Source organism: Astatotilapia calliptera, chromosome 14, assembly GCF_964374335.1.
Source record: "Astatotilapia calliptera chromosome 14, fAstCal68.1, whole genome shotgun sequence".
Taxonomy (NCBI): domain Eukaryota; kingdom Metazoa; phylum Chordata; class Actinopteri; order Cichliformes; family Cichlidae; genus Astatotilapia; species Astatotilapia calliptera.
Window position 1 is genome coordinate 15,136,642 of NC_137435.1, and position 13,107 is coordinate 15,149,748.

Genomic DNA, 13,107 nt, shown 5'->3' on the forward strand with positions numbered 1-13,107 from the left:
TGCTGAAGTGTAGCAGAGAGACCCTTTAAGGTGACAGTCAGCAGTCATGGTGAATCTTTTTCATTTGGCGGCAACCTTTAAGGCCCAGATAGCAGGTCATTCCCTAATGTTCCTTAAACTGCAGTGTACCAGTGTGAACCTGGTACAGCAATTACTTTGACAAGACAGACTGTTTTTGTCTGTGCACAGAGACCCCAGAAGATATTTAGCAATCTAAATAGTCAACAAAAGGTTATTCAGGGCCGGAACCCTCCTATTAAACTGGTGTTTAATGCATAAACAGATTTAGCAAGACTCTAAACAAATATTTTCTACTTTGGATAATAGATAAAAGTAAGAGGGCATGAGCATCCTCTGTCAAATGACAGAAAAGTACGTGGACAAGTTCAGACTATCGAACTTTGCAACTTGCTCATCGTTAATGAGAAGGTTAATGTGCCAGGGCACTGAGTGAATTAAATTTATTTGCACTTGAACTAATTAAATAAACATCAAAATGAAAAAATGACATGTAAAGAAAACTCATGAAAACTTATGGAAGCATAATTTGTTTCCAGAAAGGCCACTCAGATCATCCGGGGGGGGGGCGGAATCAATCTTCTATCTTATACAGATGGATATATTATAAAGGATTCTTCAGATTTACCTCCAGATACACAATATAACCATCCCTCCCAAACAGTGGTCACAAATCAGTCCAAATGTGTGGTAGTGGGCACATCTGCCATATTGAGATAATCCATCCCACCTCACAGGTGTGCCACATCAGGATGCTGATCTGACATCATGAGTAGTGCACAGGTGTACCTCAAACTGCCCACAACAAAAGGCCACCCTGGAATGTGCAGTTTTGTGTCACAGCAAAATGCCACAGATGCCACAAGCAATGAGGGAGCGTGCAATTGGCATGCTGACAGCAGGAATGTCAACCAGATCTGTCGCCCGTGCATTGAATGTTCATTTCTCAACCATAAGCCGTCTCCACAGGCGTTTCAGAGAATATGGCAGCACATCCAACCGGCCTCACCACCGCAGACCTCGTGTAACCACACCAGCCCAGGACCTCCACATCCAGCAGGTTCACCTCCAAGATCGTCTGAGACCAGCCACCCAGACAGCTGCTGGAACAATTGGTTTGCACAACCAAACAATTTCTGCACAAACTGTCAGAAACCGTCTCAGGGACGCTCAACTGCATGCCCGTCGTCCTCATCGGGGTCTTGACCTGACTCCAGCTCGTCGCCGTAACAGACTTGTGTGGGCAAATGCTCACATTCGATGGCGTCTGGCACGTTGGAGAGGTGTGCGCTTCACGGATGAATCATGGTTCACATTGTTCAGGGCAGATGGCAGCTGAGAATGTCCCAGTTCTTGCATGGCCAGCATACTCACCGGACATGTCACCCATTGAGCATGTTCGGGATGTGCTTGACCGGCGTATACGACAGCGTGTACCAGTTCCCACGAATATCCAACAACCTCGCACAGCCATTGAAGTGGAGTGGACCAACATTCCACAGGCCACAATTGACAATCTGATAGACTCCATGCGACGATGTGTTGCACTGCATGAGGCAAATGGTGGTCACACCAGATACTGACCGGTTCTGGGTCCCCAGACCCCCAATAGCGCAAAAAACTGCACATTCCAGGGTGGCCTTTTGTTGTGGGCAGTTTGAGGTACACCTGTGCACTACTCATGATGTCAGATCAGCATCCTGATGTGGCACACCTGTGAGGTGGGATGGATTATCTCAATATGGCAGATGTGCCCACTACCACACATTTGGACTGATTTGTGACCACTGTTTGGGAGGGATGGTTATATTGTGTATCTGGAATGAATTTTAGGTCTCTACGTCCATCCCATGGGGAATGGGAGCAGTAACAAAGGTGTTGCGTTTATATTTTTGTTGAGTGTAGATAATGGATATTAAATACCACAGAAGTGAAAGTAAAAATTAATTAGAAACTCTTCCTGAATTCTAAATCATGGAGGTGGGAATCTGAGAGTCTACAGTAATATATGTCAACTTGTATTAGTAGTGATGAATTCAGTCTAACTTCATTTCAGAGAAATTTTGGAAGTAAAAAACTTGGCATTCTGCACTTGCCCTACTTCAAGTGTACATCTTCAAAAAAAGAAGCAGTTTTTTTTTTATGTATTTTAATTTGTCACATGACCCCAGAGGTTATGCTGAAAACACACTTTTAGTGTGTTTTTAAAATGTATTATGTCATTTTAAAATCTGGAAAAGAATAAAATTATACTTTTATGCTGTTTAAATGTTATTCAGTGAATAATTTACATAAATATTTTATGGATTCCCTGAGAGACATCCCGTTCATAATCTCTGGGGTTTAATAGCACACCCTTTGCAGCTATAACAGCTTTAACTCTTTTCAAAAGGCTTTCAACAAAGTGTGTTTGGGAGTTTTTGACTATTCTTTCAGAAGCGCATTTTTGAGGTCAGACGCTGATGTTGGGTGAGAACAACGTATTGTATGTAAAAATGCATAGGGTTTAATAAATGCATTAAAATGGCACAATAACCTATCATAAAAACAAGAAAAAATGTCAAAAAAATGTTTACAACTAAAAATTATATTATTATTTATTAGGTACATAGCAAACTGAACTCATGTTTTTATGCCCAAATTTGAGCTTCAGGAATTAATCAAGCATAACACTTAACTACAAAAGTTTTTTTTTTTCACCTCTTCAGGAATGCAAGCAAATAGCTGTAACTTGGCATCTTAATCAAAAAATAATATTAGCAATACATATATATTTTGAGTGACAATTTGATTAACTATTATAAAAGCACAAGTATAATTACCAATACTATTAATTTTGGGCAGCTCTGATATAACTCTTACATTCGGTGATGGTCTAATAAACTTGTTAAGCACTGCTAGAAATTATACAAGTAACAGGACTGAATGCTTTAGTAATACAATAATTCAGAGGCAAATAGTTATGTTTAAAGGTTAGTGGTAAAGTGTCAGTGTCCTGATCTACACAGTAAATCATAACAAATTGCATAAAAAATAAACTGGAAATTTGAACTGAAATACACATTTGTATGCTAATTACTATGATAACTTCGTTTGAAGAAGTCAGCTAGATTTAGAAAGCAGCGTTTAAAACGGTAATATGGAGAGCAACCAATCCTAGAGCGCCACGTCAATATCTAGTTGCTGAAAATGTTGACGGCATTATTATGCGACATGCCAGACGGAAAACAGCAAGTATCTCGGATGTGACACTTTTTCAAGGGGATGTTGTTGTTTAATAAGTGAGTTAGAGGGGCGCAATTTAGGTTTGGGGTGTAGTTATCGAGAACCCAACTGTCAGTGGCTACGTGAGTGTCACCGCATATTTTTGAAGTGAAATATTTAGTTCGTAAATCCACTGAATATTGCTGGTTAGCGAGTAGCTGTAAGCCGTTAATTGAACGCAGGTTAACGGACGTTACCGTTGCCTGCCTCTAACCGCAACATGAGCTATGGATATGGCGGCGGTGGAGGAGGAAGAAGAGGTAGAAGAGGAGGTCGCGGGCACAGAGATGACAGCAGAGAAAGATGGGAAAGGGGAGGTGGAGGAGGCTCGAGAGGAAACATGTCCGAATTTGACCCGGATCGGGGAGGAGGTGGGCAAAGAGACCGTCCTCCTCCACACCTGAAGGGCCGTGAGATTGGACTGTGGTACGCAAGATATGGAGCCGTTAGGAGGAAGCAAGCTGACCGGAGATCGGTATGGACTGTGCTTGAAGTCATGCTCATTGTAAACATGGAAGGTCTGTCTGTATAACTGCAGTCACCCTGTTAGCAGGGGCGGATCTAGAGAAATTTTCTTAGGGTGGCATGAGGGTGGCAAAGAAATCAAATGGGGTGGCAAAATCAAAGCCCCCCCCCCCCAAACACATATGCAGGTGGTTACATATGGTTAAAATGACTTAAATGCAGTAAGTATACACATTTTTCATATAAATATTTTCTATAACTTAATTATTCTCTGTAGTCCACATAATTAAACACTTTAGTTACATAAAACATGTGAGTTTTGATTGTATGTACTGTATAGCCTGTATAATAAATAAATATGTAGCCCAATAAGTATAAAATCCAGAAAGCTACACAACATGGGGCGGTTCATTTACAAACACAAGTCTAACTTAAGTTTCACACTGTTTTTTGTTAGAAAACAATCACATTGTTAGATGCTTAAATTACACATTATGTCAGAAATCTGCACTGTCATGAACAAAAATGTAAACCTAATTTTTCATGATTTGTTGGATCAACCCACAGAGGTCTGTAATACAACAGCCGTTTTTGACTCCTTTTGAGTTTATGTTTGTATTTCACCCTCAAAGTGTTTCATTTTATTTTTTCCCCCTTGCCTTGTTTGGTGTCATTCTTTTCAGCTCAACTGAATTTAGTTGTTCTTTCACTGACATACTGCATTAGTATTACTGATCTGAAATCACACAAATAACTTGAAATCCTAGTAGCATTTTTTTTTTTACTGTAAAAAAAACCACAGACATGTTGAGTAAATTTTTATAACCTGAAATGCAAATATAAATTGTACATTTTGTAAATGTATACAACTATTTATCTAAAAATGCAGCCAATACACCTGCTGTTTTTTTTTTCATTTTATGCAACCATTTAAAAATATTACTAAAACTAAAATGAGAGAACAATCAGGTTTCGCAATAAGATGCCCCACAAATGATGTGTGCCAGTAAAAAAAAAAAGTTTGTCCACCAAAAGACAGGAGAGCAGCACGGATAAATCTGCAGGCCTGACAGCAGGGCCCTATTTCAGGAAGCCGGTTTAGAAAACTCAGAGTGAAAAACGATACTCAGGGTTGAGTAACCCCGAACTGTCCAACTCGGAATATTCGGTTTCAGAAAGGCTGATAACAATTAGTTCAGTCAACGCGGAGTTGCTTTAACCCCAAATTAAGCGCGCGCACGAGGATACATAAAGCCCTGATTAGTGGAGCACAGATTAAGCGAGTCACCATGGAGACGGAGGGAAAGAAGGCGCGGTCAATGTATTTTACAGCGCTTGAGGCCGAAATTCTGATGGCAGTATATGCCGATAACATGCAAATTTTGCAGAAAAAAAGTAACACAGGCTCAGCTGCAAAAGAAAGGGAGCATGTCAATGCGTGAGTGTTAATTTAAACATTGATCTAGGGATTTCCCACCCATTTAACACATTATTTTATTATATTTTATTTTTTATTTCATACATTTTATTTTGTGATGTGATGTGAGTGCAGGTGCAACCCAACAGGCCCCAAACGTTCCTGGCAGCAAGTAAAAATGAAATATAAAAATATAGTCCAAACAGGTAAGGTGTAATTGTATTATGAGCCATAGTGTCTGTTTGTCCGATGTAAATCAATTGCAGTTAGAGGCTACATTAATTTCCCCTCTGTAAGCACTTATTGAAATTATCTGAGCATTACAAGTACATATTTGCTTACTCTGTATGCTCAAATGTGACCCGTTATGGCCACTAGAAAAAAAGCGGAGGCCCGAAAAACAGGTGGGGGTCCTCCACCACCACCACTCACAGAGCCTGGCCACTTGGCTTCCACATTTGTGATAATGTTGGCAGCATCACATATGATCTTCACAGTGCAGAGAACACAAATTAGCATCCATTACTATAATGAAATAATTTGTTAATTTGAAAGGCTACAGGGAACTATGTACCTGCACATTAATGCTGTGGAAAGACTTCCTGTTCACATAGTCTCCTTCATTTACTGAAGGAGCAATGATTGGAATGTGAGTGCCATCTATACAGCCAATCACGCCTGGGAACTGTGAAAATAAATGTAAAATTTAAGCAGTAGTTTAAGTATCACCACATCATGGATTAAGTTTTGTTCATCCTGCTACCTGCAATTTTGTGGCATCCCTCTTTGATAAATCTTGTGGGTCTATGACCGGGAAACACCACAAACGAGTACAGGAGACGTTTCAGTGCAACTGTAACATTCCTGACTGCCCGACAGACGGTAGCCTTGGAAATGTGCTCAGCGTCACCAATATTATACAGAAAGCTCCCGTTTGCAAAAAACCGAAGTGCGATACAAATAATATGTACAGAACTGAGAGCATGTCCGCGATGTGTCACATGAGCAATATATGGCCTGAGGATGTTATTCAAATAAATTGTAGATTGTGCTGAGAAACGGTAACGTTCGCACAGGAAATCATCAGGAAATGATAAAATGTCCAAACGCGCTCTAATCACTCTCTCCCGGCGGAGAGCTCTGCGGAGAATTTGGGCTTCAACATCTACTGGCTCTTCAAGGAAGGGGCACGCCATGTCTGACACTTCCTACAGTCAGGTTTCCGACAAAGAGGCGGAGAACGTCAGGGTTAGTTGAAGTAAACCTGCTAGGGGGCAGGTTAGCTTCACGGAGTGTGTCGTCATAGTAACTCACTCAGAATTAATCTAAACTCGCTTTGTGAAACCGAAAACCCAGAGTTTTCGTTAACTCAGGGTATACTTACTCAGAGTTTGCACTAAACCGGCTTCCTGAAATAGGGCCCAGGTGTATCACTCCGCTGGTTTTCTACTTAGTGACAGTGTTTACACTGCAATGTGCCTTTGTGAAATTCATTAGTGCCCTCACTGACACACAAAACAAAACGACTACACAACAGAATGCAGAACTACACAAGACAACCCAACACACTAAGTATACACTCCACACTAAACGTCACAAATCTAAAACTCTCTCTAACTCGCTGTCTCTCTCTCTCCCTTGCTCGCTCTGTCTCGCTGCCGTTACCGTCACTCCTAAAACTTTTCCCTCTTCCTAAACAACCAAATCCCACGTGTTGACTTTTTTTTTTTTAAATTGGTCGACATGGTACATATTTCCAGCGATAGGAAAGAGGTGGCTTTTTTCCTTTCTTTACTGTTTTCGCGCTGTCCTTACAAAACGCTTAAAACACACACACACACACACACACACACACACACACACACACACACACACACACACACACACACAAACGTGACGACAGTATTTAGAAAAAAGCGTGGCTTATATATATTACTGTAACTCTGGATTTACTGGCCTGTAATTAAAATTTAAAAACTTTGAAGTCCAAACTTTCAATGTGGGCTGAAATAGAGACCCAGCGTGGCTGCAACTTGTTGCTATGTCAGCTTAAAATAGTCATGTGATTTAGAGGTGCAGCGTGTCGGTGGACCACAGGGGGTTCATAACACTCACCTTCATTCCATTTCCAGAGTGTAACATCCACCCACCTGTGTAAAATCCGAAATTCCCATGGTGTTGTTCAGAATGTGCTCTGGCACAATCATAAGCATCGCTTGCTACTGAAAACAAGGAAAAAGCCGGTCCTGTTGTGGGCTGAACCATTTGTTAATGGTGGAGCGGGGGGACACTATGCAATATATACAGTTTTAGCATTTATATTCACTGTTGACTGTAACTACGCTCAAACTGTTAATGCTATCGTATTGTAATTAACAACACTGTCATATGCAAAACTGGGGTGGCAAGGGATCATTTTAGGGTGGCACTTGCCACCCCATGCCACCCTTCTAGATCTGCCCCTGCCTGTTAGGAGCAGATCTTTGAGCACATCAAAGTGTGGGAAGCTGATTGGAAAATTGCTCACTGTGTGCACAGAAAGTATTCACACTGATCTGAACATGGGCAGTAAGTCACATTTTCCCCTGCTGGTTAACAGACAGTTGCTTGTACAATATATAAGAATGGTAATAATTATATATAAAATATTATTAATAATAATACTAATAATACAAACACACCACCACCACCATCATTATATACTGAATAAATATCCAATCTGTCATTGTGTTTAAAAAAAAAAAAAGGATTACTTACACAGCACAATTCAAAACTACATCTACAACAGTAAGTATTTCTGTTACATATTTATCTTCTTACATCAGGAATTAGTCTGAGACAGGTCCCTGTCTTCAAAGTGTTAATGAGTAGTATTTTCTTTTTCAGTGGTATAAAGGGAAATTTGGAAAAACACTGTTGCAAGGTCATAGCTAACTTTCCTTTTCCCATTTGCTTGTGCAGCGGGCAGTGGTCCAGATGGATGAGGCAAGAGAGCAACACATTACCAAACTGCTTAACTCTGTCCAGAATGACCAGCTCGGCCCAGAAAGGGGCCGCAGGGATGAAAGAGCCTCGACCTCTGACAGCTGGCAAACAGCTGCCAGGGATAGTGCCCACTGGTGAGAGAGGCTTGTATAGCTTTATCAATTGTCGTTACTAACTTATAATGAATTAGTAGGAAAGCTAGACAGAATAGTAAAATTTCAGTTATTTCTTCCCCTTTGACTGCTGACATCATGACTAATTTAGTGTGTTTATCATCATTAGTTACTTTGATGGGGATTTGCCTGAAGAGGAAAAAACTAAGACTGAGGTCAAATGGGAGGAAGAAGAAGGTAGTCCAGGCCAGAAGAAAGCAACTGGCAAATCACAAAGGTAACTTTGTGTAAAAATGTGTGATTTTTTATTTTTTTAAATCATTTAGAAATTCTGCAGAACAAATAGTAATGTAAGGTTTTCCAGGTAATATTGGATGTTTATACCGCTGAATGTTTTTTTTTTCTTCTAGTCACTCTACAACAGCGGTTAAAGATGAGCCGCCAGATCAATGGGATGAAGAAGATCAGGAAGAGGAGGCGGCGAAACCAGTTATTAAAGATAAGGATCTGGAGTTCTTACATCAAGAAGTAGTCCGAGACAGGTCCCTGGATGACTACTTGAAGAGAGATCTGCAGAGTAAGAAATCAGATGGAAAGTACAAAGAAATGCTGGTAAGAGTTTTCAGTGGTATAAAATCTAGGTTTAAGTTTCTAGCATGAACATATTTATTAAAATAGCTAAGGTGGGGACAAGGTGGGATTTTTTTGGTAGTTTAGCATGTTTAGTGCCTTTAGATAACAACATTACTACTATACTAGTCATTTGTTGTCATTTAATGTCCAAAAGTCCAATTTAATTAATTAATTAGTGTTTTTAATAAGAAAAATAAAAAGTAATGGGTTTCATTCAGTTGAAAGGTTCTATGTTTGGGGAAAAAAAAAAAAAAAGAATGTTGCCCAAATGCATTGCTGCATTGGCTGTATGTAAGTAGCTTTTGTTTATGTTTGTGTAAATAAGTAAATGTTTATTATATTTATACATTTAAATTGTTTAGTGCAAAATTTTACTGTGGAAATAGGTGTGCAAAGTTTAATTTATGTACAAGATGATGTGTAATGGAAAAGTCTTCTTACCAAGTATTCAATCAATTTATCATAATGTTATCATGCTACATCATTTCAAGTGGTTACCACTGTATTAGTGAGGTACTGCGCAGAGTCAGTATTTATCTTTGGTTATTAGAATTGGATAACTTCTAATGTGCTAGGACTGTTCCCATTATGGAATTTTTCTTTTTAAAGTATCTGTTCCTAATTTTATTGAATTTTTATCTCATTATTTTACTCCTCATCTGTTCTTTTTGTCTTCAGAAATTCAGGGAAAAACTACCATCTTATGGGAAAAAAGAGGCAAGTATTTCACATGCAAATGTGCTTTTATCATGAATCACTAGTTCTGCTAAGACTTCATTACTGGTTTTCAGATTTGATTTATTTATTTTTTTGTTATTGTTTGCTTTCCTGCCTCATCTGTAAATCACTCCTCTTCAACCTCCTGATCTCAGGAGCTGGTAACGCTGATCAATTCTAACCGTGTCCTAGTGGTGAGTGGGGAAACAGGATGTGGCAAAACCACTCAGGTCACTCAGTTCATCCTGGATGACTATATCAACAGAGGCATGGGCTCAATGTGCCGTGTGGTCTGCACACAGCCTCGACGCATCAGTGCCATCTCGGTATGTACTCTGCTGGCCTCTGAAGGATTATATGTTGTTGTGTGCCTACTGATTTTAATGTGGTTGCCATGGCAATGCTTCTGTTATGCTGCTTCTCTATGGGATAGGTCAGGCAGTCATTTTTGATTCCTAGCAGACCTGTTGGTTCTCTGTCCAAGGCTAGCTTCTCTGCCATCAAATGTGTCTTTATAACCAATCAGAATTAGGCTTATGCATAGAGGCATCACTGTTCAGTGTTAGCTGTTAATAAGAGTGCATGCACATGTGCCTCTAAGCCACTGCATAGGTTAAATACTAAGAACCTTTGTCACTGTGAGCCAGAGAGCAGTGCAAATTTACACAAACACAGCACCATGAGTCCAGCCACACACACACACACACAATAACAGTAGAGAACCTATGAAAGAATGTGATCTGTCTGTGAATGAATGCAAAGTACAAACTTCCACACTTAACTAAAATTAAACAATGAAATAAAAGGACAAAATAATTAGTTTGATTAAAAAAAGATATGGATATATTTTTAAAATCTTTTTATTGTGGAAAATATTTGTCTCCTTCCTGATTTCTTGCATATTTATATTGAATAAATAAATGGCAAATGCACTGTTTCCTTACATCGCCCTTTTCTACTCTACACAAGCCTACATGACATGTCTCATTCACCTAAGTGCTTTCTATGTCCAAGGATACTATGGCATGCAGACTGGAGTAAACAGGGAACGAACCACCAGCTTTCTGACTAGTGAATGATCTGCTCTACTCCCTGAGCTATATTTCATAAATACAAAATGCAGAACTTGAGTGATGATTTTCTTTAATAAGGGGAAAGCTTAAAACCTGCATGGCCCTGTTCGAAAAAGCAATTGCCCCTTAAACATAACAACTGGTTGTTACTTTGATGACATAAAAATAATGCGATGCATTTGCATACAGCAAAATGTTGGCATCGCTCATATAGAAATTATTACTTTTTTGCAATACAATGCTGTCTCTCCTCTTAAATCCTATTTGTGTGTGTGTGCTCTTCCTATCAGGTTGCAGAGCGTGTAGCGGCTGAGAGGGCAGAAAGTGTTGGGAATGGGAATTCATGTGGTTACCAAATCCGCCTGCAGAGGTACACAACACCTTCGAGAAGTGCTCATGCTTAAAATTCTTTCTCCTGAAACTTGAGATCTGGTCAATGTGGAGGCCATTTGACTACAGTGAACTCATTGTCATGTTTAGGATGTTTAAGAAAGACCAGACAAAGATTTTCCATTTTTCCGTTTTCTAATTTTGATGAGCTGCTGTGAATTGTGGCCTCAATTTCCTGTTCTGAACCAAGAGAGTAGTGGCACTCGTGGCCCATCAGTTTTAGGCTGACCTGTTGTGCTTTCAGAGATGCTCTTTTTTTATTTTATTTGAGTTACTTTTACCTTCGTATTAGCTCGAAGCAGACTGGCCTTTCTCTTCTGACCAGCTAAGGATTTTCACCCAGAGAACTGCTGCTTACTGGATTATCTTTTTCTGACCATTTGCTGTCCATTGAAGATAGTTGCTCTCTTGGCCATGTCTACATGCCCGAATGCATTAAGTTGCTACTATATGAGCAAATATCTAATTGGCTGATTAGATATTTGCATTAACAAGCAGTTGAACAGTCATGCCTAACAAAGTGGCCAGGGATTGTATGAAGGTGAAATTAGGCTCACTGTATATTTAATTGACATTCTGTAATTGGTTTAGAGGCTAAGAAACCAAAAGCAATACTTATGTTTAGAAAGCTCATTTCCCCTAGATCTGATATGGTTAAGAGTCCAGCCACAGCAGGTTAAATTGATGGGAGCGCTGTTGCAGAAATCAGACTGTTTTATTTCCCTCCCTGATTACGTCTGTCTATTTCAGACTGAGCTTGCTGTTTTCAAGGTTGGCGGTAACAGCTGAGGCTTTGTGGTTTAGACTGAAGTTGGTGATATCAGCCAGCATGATCAGAGTAGGAACAGATTTAGACATCTTAAACACAGATTTTGACATAGTTAGCAGTTTTAACACATGACATATGTTATAGCTCATTAATATTTAAATTAAAAGCTTACTGAGCTCAGATGTTCTGCATGAGATCTACAGCGTGTTATATTTTTTATGTATACATAGTCTACATAGACTTGGTGAAAGGACTCAAGATGGATACATGAAATGTGTGGGTTAATGAACGCCATAAAATGATTTTTCTTAAAAACACACACATTAAACATCTGCAGCAAGAATTTAACAAAAGCAATTTGCTGTTGTGCAGCCTGAGCGAACAGTGATTTATACAATAGGGGAGTATGCTGATTTCTATTGGATATTTTTCTATAATAAAATACCCAATTCTGCTTGTTATTTACTGGCTGATTTTTCACAATTGATTTAGCTTACTGATAGTAGTCAGTACTCACTCCATAGGCTATCATTGCCAAAGTCATGTTGGTTAATCCACTACTCACAGTCACTGATGAAAATGAAGGTGACAGAATCTTCTCACTATGTGCAAGGTTTGGGTAACAGCCAGGTAAAGCAGCCAGCTGTGTCAGTGCTAGAGTGTTTGTGAAACAGGATCCAGAGTATTTGTGAATAAATACGCAGTGAACATGTTGCTCTGCAATACTACAGTATAGAAATGTGTGGTTACAACTGTATTCTACTATGAATGTCTTGCCATTGATACATGTTGCTCTGTATTTATATACCAGTCCAGAAGACTCACTGTTTTTCGTGGTGCTTTTGCTGGTTTTACTCTCTTTTGATTTTTGTGAAATATACATTAATTCTTTGGACTTCAGGCTTCACAAAAAAAGAAAAGAATATTATATCGTGTAATTAGTCTCCTCTTCTTGGCACATTAATCTTGCATCAGTTATACAACAAACCCTTTTAGAAGGCTCAGTTGTTAATGAATTTTGTTTTATCAGATATCATATGAAAGGCAGTTCCTACAGTGATAACTTTAAAATAAGAGAAGCTATTTTGTAATTAATTGAATAAACCTTTCAGCATTAGTACATAAACAAAGCATGGATAAATCTTCTTACTGTAGTGCACTGTAGCATACTACAATTCCGTTACATATTGTAGTATAATATTTGGTATCAGCAACATTTTATTTTCACTTCTATGTAAAGGTTAAACATAAAAGTGGTGCTTA

At 39.2% G+C, this 13,107-nt stretch overlaps 1 protein-coding gene across 1 annotated transcript in view; it reads left to right on the top strand.

Annotated features, from left to right (window-relative positions):
* Positions 1–3,219: 3,219 nt before the first annotated feature.
* dhx36 (DEAH (Asp-Glu-Ala-His) box polypeptide 36) overlaps positions 3,220–13,107 on the top strand; it is a 30,459-nt gene continuing 20,571 nt past the window's right edge. The window contains exons 1-8 of the mRNA XM_026193728.2: positions 3,220–3,365; positions 3,465–3,757; positions 8,126–8,283; positions 8,432–8,539; positions 8,673–8,874; positions 9,574–9,612; positions 9,768–9,938; positions 10,976–11,055. Coding sequence (XP_026049513.2) covers positions 3,503–3,757; positions 8,126–8,283; positions 8,432–8,539; positions 8,673–8,874; positions 9,574–9,612; positions 9,768–9,938; positions 10,976–11,055 — 1,013 coding nt within the window. The 5' untranslated portion in view covers positions 3,220–3,365; positions 3,465–3,502. The remainder of the gene's footprint in view (positions 3,366–3,464; positions 3,758–8,125; positions 8,284–8,431; positions 8,540–8,672; positions 8,875–9,573; positions 9,613–9,767; positions 9,939–10,975; positions 11,056–13,107) is intronic.